The sequence below is a fragment of the Pagrus pagrus genome, assembly GCF_965226575.1.
Source record: "Pagrus pagrus genome assembly, chromosome: 10".
Classification (NCBI taxonomy): domain Eukaryota; kingdom Metazoa; phylum Chordata; class Actinopteri; order Spariformes; family Sparidae; genus Pagrus; species Pagrus pagrus.
Window position 1 is genome coordinate 25,055,927 of NC_140194.1, and position 16,645 is coordinate 25,072,571.

General features: G+C 40.2%; 1 protein-coding gene across 1 annotated transcript in view; it reads left to right on the top strand.

Moving 5' to 3' along the window:
- Positions 1-5,994: 5,994 nt before the first annotated feature.
- cecr2 (CECR2 histone acetyl-lysine reader) overlaps positions 5,995-16,645 on the top strand; it is a gene marked incomplete at its 3' end in the record, with an annotated part of 34,874 nt that continues 24,223 nt past the window's right edge. The window contains 1 exon segment of the mRNA XM_084363157.1: positions 5,995-6,260. Coding sequence (XP_084219283.1) covers positions 6,141-6,260 — 120 coding nt within the window.

Below are 16,645 nucleotides of genomic sequence, written 5' to 3' on the forward strand. Positions count from 1 at the left end.
GCTGTCAGTTTGATTCTCCTCTGCTTAAACAGCCCAGGTTAAAACCTTTTAATGAAATAAGTGTATTTCTATGCTTGGCAACAGATATAACTAATGAATGGGCTAATAAGCCTACTAACAGAATGATAAAAGGGCCAGGATGAGGTTGTTAAGGGGCCACGTTAGGCCCATGGGCCACCAGTTAAAAGGATCTGCACTACATTTTGCATCCTTCATCCCTTTTCTCCCCCTTTTCCCTTTTCATCTTTCATTCCCTGAATTTTATTCAACACTTAAATCTATATCATACTATCATACTAACTCGACTCAATCTCATGTTTCCAATTCTTCTAGCTCTTTCAGCTGCTTCTACAAATTAAAATCAGAAATTCAGATCGTTTTTAACAAACTCTAAAATATTCCACATCTTTTATACTGATGTTATCAAACTTTTAAAGCTAGCAATGCAGTTTAGCATTAGCTTTTCATCATCCAGCATTCTTACTGCAATTATTTCAGAAATTGCTTTTCTAGCCTCCTCTCATTACACTGTATCTTCAAAAAGCAGAACTCAGACACATGGCTGGCAACAATTAAAATGAGGATTTATTGAAAGCTTTGTTTTTTTACACAACTTTGTGTAAAATCGGAGTGATGCATTCATTGTATTTTCTTACCTGTTAAAAATAAAATGTTACATTTTCCATTTATAATGACTTACAACCAACTTGTAATGTGTTACATCTGCTTGTCAGACGGTGATTTCATTAAATGGGATCTGAGGCCTTATTCTGTAAACACAGAATAAGGCGGTGAACACGAGAAATATTCACTAGACTATGATTAAGCTGGCAAACTGAACAATCTGTAGTGAACAAGACTGTAGTGAAAACCACTGTATATATACTGCAGGAGCTTTATTAATAGATGGGTTGCTTGTGTGTAGGCTGATTGATAGCAAGTGGCAGGTGACTGTTGATGGCAGAAAGGAGGCCGAGGGCCACGCCCAGACAGACAAACACACGGGCAGACAGACATATAGAAAGACCAAACAGGAAACAAACAACACACACAAGGGATGGGAAAAAAATCTGAAAACACTAAGGACAATTGAGAGGCAGAGCCAGACTATTACAACCATAGCATACTGAAATATCCTGATTGAAGATTTTATATTTTACTTTTTCATTTCATTGTATAGATTGAATATTGCCCCTAAGTTAATGTGTGTCTTACAATACCATGAGAGCATACTTTTGGTATATATAAAATAAATAAAACCATAAACCTGATCATTTTGGTATCCTGAAGTGATGGAAAAAAGTATTCAGATGCTTTACTTACGTAAACTGCCAAATTGTAACTATCATGGGATTATAATGTGAATAAAACTACACTATTACTATTTATTCATTTTGATATGTTACTAATAGTAAAAGTAGTATAAAATAGCATAACATGGAAATGCTGAAGTACAAGTATGTCAAAATTGTACTAAAGTACAGTACATGAGTAAAAGTACATTGCACCACCATTGTCCTGCCCTGGAGACTGAACTACACAGCAATAAAAGAAAACTAAAACACTGGAGGTTAATTTTGGTTCACTGTGTATGCATAGGTGGATTTTCTACAATATCTATAGATTTCTCTTAAGTCTTGCAAGTCAGGTGTGCTGGAGCCTTGAAAATGACCATCAGTGTGAAAGTAACAGGGAATGATTGGCAATTTGATTATTCACCCTACTCAATAAAGACAGACACCGCTCACACTCACAGAAAGCGTTAACTAATGCTCAATTTACTGCCCCTGTTAGTGCTAATGATCTACCTACTCAGCTCTTCTTTGGGGTTTTCTATTCCAATGGGCCGCCAACATTGGCAGGGTTACAGCGCATAATAATCAGATTAACTTTCATGATCCTCAGTCAGAATAAACAACAGTGATTAAATGAATAAAATATTAATTACAAACAGTAGGGAGCCTTCTTGATAAATAAAGCTAATATTCAGAGATACAGCACACTCACAATAGCATCCCTAAATCCCCTCCTGGCTTTCCAGGTACCAACCTGATTTATTGACTTTTGAGATTTAAGGTTAAGCTTGCCCTCAGTTATACACTCCAGAATCGCTGGCTCTTCTGTTGTCTTGCAACCGCTGTCACTGTATAGCATCGTAGACCATAGAGGCCTGAAAGTGTCCAAGTCTACAATCTAACCAAAGACTCCAACATGTTGGGTAGGGTGGCCCTGAAAGTCACAGACATAACAACATTTCAGAAAACACATTTTAAAGAAACAGGACAGCATTTTACAAATCACAACATTTCATAAATCACAGTAACATTTCCCAGAACACGATATTTCAGTTCACCAGAAAAGGTGGGACAACACTTCTCGTTTTTGATTGGACACAACCCCGACATACTCTTAACCTCTGTCCAAATTCTTTAAAGTGTGCTTTCAGGGTTCCACTAGACATTTTTTTAAGGGACAGTTTGGAGCAGCAGGAGTACCGGTGCAGGAAGCTAAGCAATCAAAATGTACTTCAGACACCTAAAAAAGCCCATTTAAGGACATCAATATCAGGTTAAGTGTGGGCTTTATATTGCTATTTGACATCCCTTTCCGACGTGTGACTGAAGCCATTTTATCACTCTATTGAAAGCAACCAGACTCCTTCGATAAAAACAGTCATTTTACTTCGGAAAGCATGAGAGTTTTTGGTCTACTGCTGTCTCGATCGGTTAGTTGTTTTTTCTTATTGTCTGACTTCGCTGAACCAAACCGTGGGGGTGCCAGCTGCCACATGCAGCTCCTCTTCAAAACCTATACCTTTAAAATGTCACATGACCTTTACTCTTGGACTGCTACTATGCCATCAAATCCACCTTAGAAAGTGCCTGTCTGCAAAGTTACCACATCTCAACCCAATTGAACACCTATGGAAGATTTTTCACCAATTGTTAGACAGTGCTTTCCACCACATGATCTTTAGGAAGAATGGTGTCTATCCCTCCAGCAGATGTCAGGTACTTGTAGAATACTGAATATGCCAAGATGTATTGAAGCTATCCTGAGTGATATGGTCCAATGACTTTGCTGTTTTAAATCCTTAAACTCTACTAAGTATAGTTTCTCTGTATTGTAGTTCAAACCAATTGTTAACTAAAATGCAACAACTTTTCATTGCAATAGTGTCACGATGGAAACAGCTTGGGTTCAGGTTTAATTGTTGACAGTTGCTGACAGCACTGCTACAGCAACAGGCATTCACAAAGCTTCTCTTTGAAACTGTGATGTATTTGGATGAGTGGACAGACTGGAGTGTGCTTTGTGTGTGTTTGTGGTATATTATAATCTTGTTGGGACACAGTGTAAAATGCACATGAAAGCACAATGCAATTTTTTGCAAATTCTTTTCGACCTGTATTCACTTGAAAAAGTACAAAGACAAGTTATTCAAACTGATGTTACTGCTCATTCTGAATTTGTTGCTACAAAAAAGGTTGGGACGGGAGCATGTTTACCACTGTCCCAACACCCTTTTTTATAACAACTGTTATAATATATAATGTTAAAGTTTTGAAAATGAAATTCTTACCTATTTTTGCTTAATAAAAAAAATAACCCTCAGTAGCCCAACAGTCAGGGGTCTCCCTTGTTTTATTTTGTCTTGATAATATGCCACACATTGTCAATGGGAGACAGGTCTGCACAGCAGGCAACTCATTCTAGTACCTGCACTCTTTTACTACAAAACCACATAAAGGTAACAGGTCTCACAGTCACAGATTGTGACTTGGCATTGTCTTGCTGAAATAAGCAGCAATTTCCCTGGAAAAGACCTCTTCTAGATGGCAGTTCATGCTGCTCCAAAACCAGCAATGGTATTACCCAGCATTAATGGTGCCTTCACAAATGTACAACGTTACCCATGCCATCGGCACCAACATACTCCTGTACCATCACATATGCTGGCTTTTGAACTCTGTACAGGGTAACAATCTGGATGATCCTTTGCCACTTTAGCTGGAGGACACAACGTTCATGATTTCCAAAAACAATTTAAAATGTGGACTCTCACTTTGCTTCTTGTCCAACCTCCGATGAGCTCAGGCCCAGGAAAGTTAGCCACGTTTCTGGATGTTGTTGATATATGGTTTTTCTTTGCATGTTAGAGTCTTAACTTGCATTTGTAGATGTAGTGACGCACTGTGTTTACTGAGTTCTCCTGAGCCCATGTGGTGATATCCTTTATACAGTCATGTCAGTTGTTAATGCAGTGCTATTTGAGAGATCAAAGGTTTTTGGCCTTGCCCCTTACATGCAGAGACTTCTGATTCTGTGAATCTTTTGATGATTTTATGGATTGTAGATAGTGAGATTGTGTAACTTAAAGCACATGCCAGCAAACCTAAATCTGTAGATATCCATTGTTTTTTGACTGTCAAACTAGATAATTATATAATTATTTAATATCCAATCATGATACTATCACCTGTTACCAGTGGACCCTGTTTACTTGTGGCATGTCTCAAACTATATATATATATGTATATATATATAAATCCGTTTGAACATTACATATCTTTTCTTTGTACTGTATTCATTTAAATATCGGTCAAAAAGGATTTGCAAATCATTGCATTCCGTTTTTATTTATGTTTTACACAGAATCCCAACTTTATTTGGAATTGTTGATGTATTTACTAGGCTCCGCAAGACAATGTACCTGATCCATGTCGGAGGACTCATGAGCTGTCCTCTTGCACCACCTTTAGACCAAAATGTCAACTTGCACAGAGGACATCTTATAAATCTAATAATTTTATTTAATGCCATTAAATTTGCTGTTGTAGACAGTGCCACCCTCAGGGCAAACATTACATTTTTTACCCCCAATTATTGGGTGTAATAAAACTGCAGTTTCTATGGACCCCCTTGAATCAGCTTTAAGTTTTTTTTCTTTAAGCCATGGTAATTGCATAAGAGAGCTTGTCGACCTATTATATTCATCAGTCTATTAATTGAAGTTAATGTGACAGTTTAAATGCACACATTGTACCAGTTTTTGAATTGACACAAGCTATGTGTTTTAAGTGATTCATAAAGAAAAAATAATTTCATCAGAATATGAAAGTAAATTATTTTTCTGATACTGATGACTGTATGAGTTATGATCATACTATGGTGTTCGCTTTTTTATTATTTAATGGAACACACCTGGGTCAGTAGTGGCCTAAAGGTTAGAGAAGCAAGGTCTATATATATATATATATATATATATATATATATATATAACAGGATTGAGTAAGAAAAATGTGTGCATGGGAATCAAACACTGTAAAACTGTAGTAGCCTCTTGTCACTGTCACTGAGCACCTCTGCTGTCATATAACATGCACTTTGCGCATATTGCGATGGGGGGAGCCCCTGTGTAGTGTATAGGCCAAAACTTCCACAGCAATGTTGTTTACAAAATCAAAATGTAGCTGGTAATCTACTGTACGAGACAACGAGCCTTTAGGATTTAGGATTATTCTTAAACTGCTGTTGGAAGTGAAGTAAATCAAAGAGTGGTATGTTAAAAATACGAAGTAGGAAATTCATGAAAATATAACAAAATACGCCAATTAATTAGAACTGTTGTCTCCGCACACACTTAAACTTAAGAAGTTACCTGGCTCATACCTGGTTTAACTTGTTATTTATTTTGTTTATTCACAGCCATTCCCTTTAAACGGCGGCTGCATTGTGAAGCTAATGGGGTACTGTTGACTACACACTTTTGTTACTGTAGCGAAAAGACACATCCATCGCAAACATATTAGTAAACTTGTTATTGTCATGAAAGACATACATCAAAGTCGACGCCATAAAGACTACTAATGCTCATATGTAGCTTAACATACACAGTAAAGTATTTACTCCCCCCCTCCTCGTCGCGCAATGGTATCGCCCTTCCCATCTGTTCAGCTCCGGTGAGACTCTGATTAAACCAGATCGTAGCGCTCCGCGGGTCGCAATGGCAACTGTCCGAACAGGACGGCAGCAGCAACTTTTGTCGTGTTTGTAATGTCACGGAGACACTATAACTCGCTGAAGAAACTACTTTCTAATGTGAGAAACACACGTTACACAATTTCTCCAGTCCGAAAATGTCCCAGGGATGTACAGTTTCTGTGGAAGAGATCCAGTCTTGGTGGGAAGTCCCCGCCATAGCCCACTTCTGCTCGCTGTTCAGGACAGCGTTCAACCTTCCAGACTTTGAAATAGAGGTAAATACGAATTGTTGTTGCTTTTAATAACAATGAATGGCTTTCAGTACGGAAATGAAAAGTTGTTTGTGTCAGCTTTTTTGTGTGCGTTGTCTGGCGAGCGCTTTTTGTGTAACTATCTATCTGGATAACCAGCTTAGCACTGTTCTGTGAACTTCTCGTGCGCGAACGTTACTAACGCAATCCTGTTAGGTAACCGGTTAGCCAGCTCGTTAGCACAGCTGAAAGCTAGCGTTAATTGCTAATTGCGGGTCACGTAAAGTTAAAATATCATAACAGACGTCAGCTGAAAGTAGCCTATCACTCGTGATACAGCGCTGTGGTCCGATGTTCATAGTAACATGTTGCTCTATATCTAAGGATTGCTCGGATGTTCTTGAGTAACCTCGCATCGAGGTGCTCTTGTAATGTGAACAGAACCATGTGCTACTCGTTTGTTTTCATTTGGCCAGAGCATCATGTTTATGTTGAAGAGCGACCTCAGTTTAGGTCATGTAAACAAAAAACAAATGAGAGAGCATGGTGAGAATATGCTTGAAGGAAAGTGACAAAACGTTACGAAACTTGTGAACATTAAAGTGGTATCCTTTTTATAGATTATTTTTAAGCGACTGTAGAAATGAGTTTTAAAGAGCGAAAAGTCGCACACTAACCAGAATCGTTGTCCTGCTCACTGAGTGGTCTGTGCTACTGTGTTTTGTTTCTTTTTCTGTCATATAAAGTTAAGTTCATGGCGTGAGGTTGGAGTTTATTGTCTTGCAGTTGCAAGCCATCTGGCTTGGGTAGCCATAGGGACGCAGATGCTCTTCAGGCATTGTTTGCTCGCCCAAGTCCCGTTTTGTTGCAAGAATCGATGGTTTAAACGTTTGTTTCCAATATCAATCGGGTAGATTCAGTTAAAGGTGTAAGATCTCGGGTCGCACTCTCATTCTATCACGGAATAAACGAAATTTGTTACACCACGATTACACAATTAACTTTATCTCGCGATTCGACCCCCTCGTTCTTTTAAATGTATTCGGAGTTCACAAAAAATCTCATCCCTACATGTATCTGTTCAAGTATCACAACAGAGTTGATGGAGATGGGTTAATCCATCGAGGAATGGTTGCACTTTAAAGAAATTGGTAAGGTCAACATCACGCATCAACAGTCTCCATCACTCATTCATCCCCACCCCCTTCGGCAGAGAAACACACGCAGGCATCGCTTTGTTATTAAACGAGGTGCAGGCCAGATGGGGGATCGCATTGCGCCTAGTTTACATGAAAGTTGAGGGCTTGTGCTGTTGCATTTCTCATTAAGATGGGTTTGGATTACCCAAAAAAAACACATTATTGTTGAAGCTGGTGGTGAGTTACCCAGCTGTAAAGAACTGATGGGTTGAGTGTCTTGATTTTAACTTTACAAGTGCCTCTGTTGACCAAGCATGGTTTGTGTTCAGTTTAACACAAGGGTCTTTCTGCTGCTGTCCAGTGCAAATGATGTATTCATTTTTAATCGCATGGCTAAGCAGATCACATGTGCAGATACACCCCCTCAGCTGGATTTCGAGGAAATATTGAGATTGATGTAATAGTTTTATACTGTGACATCTCAATCAGACACAAGCCTTCAAGGTCATAGCTCCTTTGGTACTCAGTCTTATTATCTGCAGCAGCAGTTATGATAATAGCTAATAATAAATGGTAATAGAAGCCTACCATTTTAGGTGTTTGATTGAAATCCAGATGAAGCTCAAGTCAATTGTATTTATATAGCCCAATATAACAATCTTTATAGAATATTACACCTTATTTCCTGAGAACCTCAAAAGTACATTTTTCTGAGAATTATTGTGTCTGTGGTATGTAGTAGTGTCAATGTTGAACATCCACTCTACATTAAACTGTTTTGGGTGGGAAAACTAGAATGCATTGTACACGCTGCTGAGTTAAACTCATCTTGTTTTATATTTGTATTATCAGATTTCCGTCCAAATCACTGAATATATTTAGTAATTGCTTGACTGGGACATGGGATGATTTTGAACAGTCAAGTGATGCACAATATGGACTTTTTTCCGACGATAACTGGTGACTATATATGTCTCATGGCACACCTGAGAAATGGAAAGGCTAAGATGTGTAGAGCTGTTGACAAGATGTATTTAATATTCCATTACTCTAATAATATTGGTTGTGTCGAAACTCGTAGCTTTTTTTCCCTACTCTCTGATACTTTGCAGAGCATGTTTTGTGCTGTGTTGTTTACATCAAACACTGTTAAAAATAATCATCCACATCAGCAACATGTTTGGCTTTCCTGTCTACACTGCGTTGTCCCACACAGGAGCAGCAGTGTGATGTCATAAGCACAACCGGCTGCAATTGTTGTTGTTGCTGTTGTTGTTGTTGTTGTTGTTGTTCTTCTTCTTCTTGTTCTTTTTCTTCTTCTTCTTCTTCTCTTGGTTTATTGGTGTATTGCAAACCATCTTCTAAGGTGCAAACAGGCACCTACTGTATCAAATGCTGCACTTGCGAAGGCATCATATTATCTGCCCTTTATTGGCTTGAGTTTCACAGATACTGATAAATAGCTGATAATTTAAATTCCCCAATATCGGGCTGATAATTACTGGTCCAAGTATGTCATGCATTCTAATTTTACATTTACATTTAGGGCATTTAGCAGATGCTTTTGTCCAAAGCGACTTACAATAAGTACATTTGTCGCAAGAAAGAAACCACACCATATCACCGTAGATAAAGTAAGAATGAAAAAAATAGAAACAATTTTCAAGCCCACATCTGAGCATAGTAGCTGCTATTTATCAAGGATACCGTAAGTACATAATGCTATGATTAAAGTGCTAAAGGTAAGAACATACAAGTGCATATACGTTTATTTTATGTTATTTTTTTATTTTTTGAATGATATTAAAATGGCTATAACTAAATCATGTGCCGTCACCCTAAACAAACTGAATATGTGATGAATGGCTCTCTTGTGAGGGTAACAAGAAATCATTTTGTTCTTGCTTGTATTTCTGTGTTGACTTCAGTAGGTGAGTTTCTTTGTATGTAGTGTACAAATCAAGTGCTCTTATAGTTTGTGTTCTGGGTGAGTGAAAAGTGTTTATATGGAGACTTTTATTCCACTAAATAGTTTCAATAAGAGCCTGATCTGAGTTAAAATGCCTCATGAAGCCATGTTGATTAGATGAAACTGCCCCATTCTGAAATTTGTCATGTAAAAGCTCCTTTTTTCTGGCTTTGGCTGTTAGAGATATCTATACACCTGTGCATGTTCACCCACTTGTGTGAAGTGATGTTTGATACATTCAGGTACTCTATAACATTATGCCCAATGCAGCCCCTTTGTTTTATGTCTCCATAGAGCTGTTGTGCGTCTGATTGTGGCCTCAAGATGGCCATAATATGGTCTTTCAGGCAAGATTTTCAACACTCTGAAAATGTATAGTGGTGTGAGAAGCTGGTTATTGTGATGGAGAAAATATACATCACATACACAGTTAATACAGATTTTCCTAGTGTGTATTTAGAAGCAGCTGGTAGAGCATAATTCAGAAACATAGCATGCATCTTAAGAGAGGGTATGACTGATAAGTTCACATCTGTCCCAGGCTGTTGTTCAGAACTTCGTTCTGATTTTGTCTCTGTCTTCTTCTTTTCCTGTAAAGCATGTCACCACTAATCCTGGCAGCAGCTTGGAGATCTGCTTTTACACCTGTGTGCATGGTGCCATTTGCTGCTGAAAGCAGGCTATTAGGAAGATTTCAGTGACAGGAAGTCATAAAAATTAGGCAATGCAGACCACCTTAGTCTGACCGTCTGTCTTCTACACTTTAGATACTAGGAAGACTCTACACTAGACTTTAATTATAATATCAGCTGACAGTCCTGACATGTTATTTTCTTGCTTCTCTGGCTCATCAAGCTCAAATTTTTACACAATCATCAGGCAATCCAATAATTTAAAACAGAAGTCAGCAATGGTTTGGTCTTATGTCTGAACATCAGCATCCAACATGTTAACTTTATGAGGAGTTTGTGTTGTTTAAGTAAGAGGAAACTGTCAGACAGACAGTTTGTTTTGCTTAATGCCACATACCAGCAACAAGGCTAGCTGGTCTGGGCACTGTCATGAATGTAGCACTTTGGCCTGACTCTTACCTTTTCCCTTGTCTTGACTTGACTTGTCTACTTGAGGTCAATGAAAATTGATGAGCCACTTGTATGTAATAGTTCATCAATATAAAGTGACAGCTGACAATTGGTTTCAATTTTACGTTCATTGTCTTTTGTCTTCCTCCAAGAAATGCTTTTGGCTGTGTTTCTGTAAGATTGGTCGGGTCATATCAGTCACCTTCAGTTGCAATCCTATCTCTAGATGTATAGGTTGAATTACCCAAGAATCAGGGGTGGAAAGGGGGCAGGAAATGGCTGTCATTGGTCATGACAGAGTGGGGGGCGTTGAGTGATTTCACTCTGTCCTGGGTTTTAGTGTCAACATACTCTGACATACCATCAGTCCTTCCTTGTGGACACACAGTCGCATATTGGCTGCTGTTGTATTTGTTGTGTCAGTCTTTGCCACCCTTTCCCTATATTATGAACAGCCGGTGTTAATATTGTGGCTGCTGGGGGCCTCAATATCACAATATTTTCATGTATTTGCTTGTTAGATGTATATTCTGGTTTTGTCCTCTGGTGTAAGCTTTGGGTGATGAGTAAGATATGGGCATACTTTAGTTTGTTGGAGCTCTGGATGGGAGAGGCCAACTGATTAAATGTCTACTGTGATAGTGTCACTTAAACACCTGTTTATATTTCTCATAATGTAGACTGTTTTCGTCCCCCACAATGTTTTGTACTAGGGCTGAGCAATTTTAGGAAAAGATCTAATTGCGATTTTTCTGGCAGATATTGCGATTTCGATTTGATTCACAATTTCCTTCAAATCAAGCTTCAGTGCAATATCCACAATGTACAGTAACATTAAAACATTAAATGCTATTACTCTAATGCAAGGATGAAAACTAAAGTTAAACATTGCTTCCAAATGTATTTATTAACGGATATTATATATTACATATTTATATACGGAGTTACACTGGCAAAAGATGCTGTAATTGTAGTCTGTTTGCTACAGTGGGCCTGAGTATCATTTTCCCCGGACTTTTTCGTCATGCACTGGTCATGCAAATGCCTGTGGTGATTTTTCAAGTGCCGGTATAAAGTGGTTGTGTTTCCACTGGATGTTGCAACTTTAGCGCGACAGGTTTTGCACAGTACCTGTTTCTGGTGCACGTTTGCAGCCTCAAACCCGAAATACTCCCAAATGACCGACGTGCTGTTTCTCTTGGGGATTAAATCCCCTAACTCCGCTTCTGGTCCAGCTGAAGCCATTTCAGAACACGTTAAGGAGCAGGTTAATACTGATTGGTTAGCGTAACCTGTCCACGAGTAGCATGCCGCTTCTGATTGGTGAGCTTGGCAGGATGGTAGGGAGATGGCATGTATGTGTAAAATAGTTGACACAACAGATCCTGGGTCAGTCAGGAGCGCTGCAAAAACCGCAGCTTTGGCGATCACATGATTGCGTTGTCTGAAATCGCAATGTCGATCAGAAAATGATAAATCGTTCAGCCCTATTTTGTACCCTGTAAAACTGTTACCAGGGTGGATATTGATGAGCTTGGTGATTCAGGGGGTATTAGACGGTGCTGTTGTGATACTGTTGGGGCAGCTCTTTCCTTTCTAGGGTGCTGGTCAGTGATAATGGAGTCCCCTCCCCAATCTCCTTGGCTAGCCTTACAAAATAGCCCCTTGCACATTGTTCATTGGCTGATACACCTCACTGTTGCTGGTTTCCACTTTCCTCAGGCTGCAGGCAGTGAGCTGGGGTGTGTGTGTGCGCTTATGTGGGTGAGATAGAGAGGAAAGGAAGAATGAGTGGAAGGTTAGGGGAAAGAGGGGAAGTGGAGAAAAAGTGTCCTAGAGACAGAGGAAGTGAAAGCACATTAGTAAGAGTGAGGGAGTGATCTGTAGGAAGCAGGCCCACGGTCCACATGCCTGTCCTCCTTTGCCTGGCTTTTTGTCTTTGTGGTGTATGCTTGATTTCTTGGCTATGCATCTGTCAAATGATGCCTGAAATCCCACAGCCAACAGACACTGCGGGCCTCTGTTGCTGGATCCTCAGTGATGTGCCCTTCATGCCAAGGACCTCTGTCCCTGTCAACTTCCCTCGTTGTGCTCTGTGGGCAGCCTGTTTGGCGCATCATCTTGCATTTATTCCATGTATCTTCATCAGCTGCCTGTCATTATCTCAACTGTGCCTTGAATTGGCCTCTTTGGAGACGATCATTATTTATCTAGTGATGGGATAAGTGACATGGGAAATTTATCCACCTGGGGAGGTCACTGGGAAAACGATTATGGGTGATGCGTTCAGTGCTCAGCAGAACTAGCTGAAGTATCATAATAACTGACACACTTTCAAGGCTTTCAATGTGCTAGTTCCAATCACTGACCAGTTTGAGTTTCCTTTTATTTCTACTCCTATGTGATATTTATCACAAGTATACCTGGATTTTATTTTATAGCCTGTTAAAACTGTGGACTTCCTGAGTATCTCCTGAACCTTTTGAAGCCATCACTAGGGATGGGTACTGAAATCCAGTTAATGGAGGCCAGTGGTATATTATTAAAGACCGTAGTATTTAATTGCTACTACGTTACAGGATAATATTGTAGACAGTAGATTTCCTGGCTACATAAAAATGACTTTTTTTATCTCAGTGATTCTGATTCTAATTTGCAATTAGATTCAACTAAGGACTATTTTCGCTATTCCCAATCCCAAACAGGGGTCACATATGCAAGTGTGTCTCTCCATCACACACACACAGAACTCAAAATAAGCACCAGCCACCAATCATTTTTTGGCAGAGTCATTTTTCCAACCATCTAGCAACAGGGTATCACAGGTAGGAAAATGCACAGTTTTCGACTCCCTTACTCATAGTTCATCTCTTGTTGCTCCAGTCACCTCAGCAATGTTATGTATGCCAACAGTCTAGAGCCCACATGCAACTTATTTATACAAACATGGGTTAATAAAAAAAGTAACCATAAGCCAGCCCACTGGTTCGCTATAAAAATTGGTACATTCATAAATTTTATCTGAAATTGTCAGAGCAGTTTCCGAACAGTAGCTCAGAAATCCACAGTTCCAGTGTCAGAGCAGCCAGAGCCTTATCTGGCATCTCAGTCTGAACCGATGGAGAGGTCCTGTCAGATGATCGTTGGCTAACATTACACACGAAGATCTCTAGCCTACAAGTGTATGAAGTAAACAAGTTATTTCATTTCCCAACCTACTGTGTTGCTTTTGGTCAGGGTCTTATCAGGAGACCATACTTACAGATTTGGGTCATTCATAAATTCTGTTACAATTCGATAATCTGCGATGCTCAGTCCAGAGTGACCTGAATTGAGATCAAATGGTCAGTTTGAATTCTTAAAATAAAAATAATGGTTTATTTGATTTATTTTACAACAATGCTGTGGCTACTCAAGATTTTTAATTTATGTACAGTACATATGAGGAAAATGAAACAATGTTAATTCTTTTCTTGATTTGTTTACTTTTACTTATAAAATACAAAAAGAAACAATACCGTCAAAGTACCGGATCAGTAAGCAGTATCATTAAGAGTTGTATTACTGTTGAAATTTTAATAATACTGATTTCCAGTCCTCACACATCCATAGTCCTCCAACGCAGGTGTTTTCACTTATGTTGCCTGATTAGACCTTCTCAGCACTATATTTTTGTATACAGACTGTCCATGATCGACAGCTCCTTCACTCGTTATCATTGTAGTGAGTTCATACAGTTGGTGACATCTTGGAATTTCCAACAAAACTACAGCCATCGTCATCCTGATTTACATATGTAATCAGGCAGTGTAATTAAAAACACCTGTTTGGGCATACAGCGCCTTGAAGATCTCAGTAAGCTTTTCTTCTTGTTTCTGCTCCTGTTGATGAATTGTTAAATACCTTTTTGCTCATCTGTACATGCCAAACTCCCCTCTCCAACCCCTCTCCAAGGAATTGTCTCTCTGTCTACCTCTCCCCATGCCCCATCCTCATTGCCATCTCTTGTCCTAGTACCCCATCCCCTTCTTGAGCCCCAGCAGTCTCCCTGTCGCTGAGCCCCAGCCCCTGGCATCACCATGACTAAACCCCAGATGGTGGTTCTTTCTTTCCCTTCCCCCTGGAGGGTGGAGGCTCTCCACTCTGACTGGGTGCTAGCTGCTGCTGCTGCTGCTGTCCTTCTGGGGAGGGGACTCCTATTTTTGTAAAGCCCCCAGTGTGATTGTAAAGAAGATTTAGTCCTATTAGATCTGGTAAATAAGCGAGAGCAGGCTGCCTGTGCGCACGCCCTTGTTTCTGTTGTCTAGAAAGCAAATGGATTAACAGGGGTAGAGGATCAAGGCTTAAGTATTGCTCCATCATGGCCCAACTTCAGACAGTCACACACCCTTGCTGATTCCCAGTTTTTGTGGATTACAACTGGAGATAGCAGTCGCTTAATATCTGTTTCCAGTCTGGCCTCAATTAGGGGGCTTTGATGTGAGGGCCAAAGATGGTTGTAGGGAAGAGGCCGGCTATCTATAGCAAAAGCAAGCAGAGGTTGGAATTTGATGATTTTTCCTGTTCTATAGCTTCACCACGCCCAAGATGGTGTTTGCTGTGATGTCTGCACCATCATCCTCAGGCATCAGGGGTTGGTGACTTAAATCACTGATAATGTTTACCTTCATGCTTGGGCTCCTTTACCTCCTTTGACAATTCCAGGGAGGAGATTGGAGCCCCGACACAACAACAATGATCCATTCTCATCTTGGATCTGCACTGTTCACTCATCCCTTGCATCCCTTTCCCTTTCTGTCCCTCTGTCCCACCCACTGACACATCCCCAGCTCAGCCCTTCCTAAAGCTCTACAGACACCAACCTCTGACACTCCTTTCTCCAGACCAGGCTACACATAAAGCCTTCAAAACTTTTTCACACTCTGCGAGTACCCCTCGAAGATCAAGAACCTTTCTGCATGTCTTTTTTAATACCCTCCCTTACATGCACTTTGAGGAGGGCTTTGTAAGAGGCTGCTGCCCCTCCCCCAGTTGTGATTGACAAGTCAGGCAGCAGTACATGCATCAGATGGTTTCACATGGGGAGTGTGTGCACAGAGGGGGAGGTAGAGGGGCACATACACCAGGGTTTGTTTCAGCCAGCTCCATTGTTGCAGCTCCCCATGGTTCCCTCTCTCTGTCTCCAGTCTGGGGCGGCGTCCCTCCAGTGTTGCTTTCTCACTCTGGGTCTTTGCGCCTGGTTGTGAGGCAGAGGTGAGAGAAACCAAGTGATGGGAACTTCACTAAACCAGGTCTCATCCAGTGGGAGCCCTGGAAAACGTTCTGGAGTCAATGGTTAATATATGTATTCAGCTTGCCAAGAAAAAGTGTTTTGTGTTGTGTTGGTGTATGTGATGCAACATCACAGCGAGAGGGGGTAACAAAGAGAGAGGTTTATTCTGGAATATGTTGCTGTTTGTTCCATATAGAGAACGGTGTAAGCAATGAAAGTACGATGTAAAGAGGGAGGGAGCATTGGGAATACAGACTTTTTTCGAGCAGTGTTGTCCGAGAGCTGGCCCAAGGTAAAGTGTAGGAGGGGTGTGGATGTGTGAGGCTTTAGTGGGGCACAGACTGGCACACACTTGGCTGACTACATGGATTGCATTAGGCCACAGGCTGAAATAAAGATTTCTGGCTGGCACACTGAGTGTTCTCAACCCCAATGTCTCCCTTTTACGCAGTTTGTTTTCAAAATATCACTGTGAAAAAAATGTGGGCTCCTCCTCACCTGTTGCTGTTACTGTCAGGCCTATGACACTGTAATTCGGAAATATTGCTCCTGTGTGGGCATGTTGTTTTAGTTGATGGTGGTGACACATTAGAGCACAATCCAGGAAAGCCGGTTTGAGCAATAGATGTGAGTCTGGAGGCTTATCCTCCATCAAAACACTAGGTATAAAGTTGAAAAACACCAACCCCCTTATCTGATGATTGCCAGGTAAGTAATCTACCAGGAAAGTGTGTGTAAATGTAGTTGATAAGCTAAGGCAGCACCTTATTGAATGATGTTGATTTGCATTTCAGCAAAAGCTGAGTCAGATTCAACTTTTTTGGAGATGATTTTTATTTGTTATTGATGTAATTATTTTCTGGGCTTGAGCCTTCTGCATTGGCTTTCACATTGTTTCATTGGAGGAGCCTAATTAAAAACAATTAGCTGAGATTTAGACCAAAAAC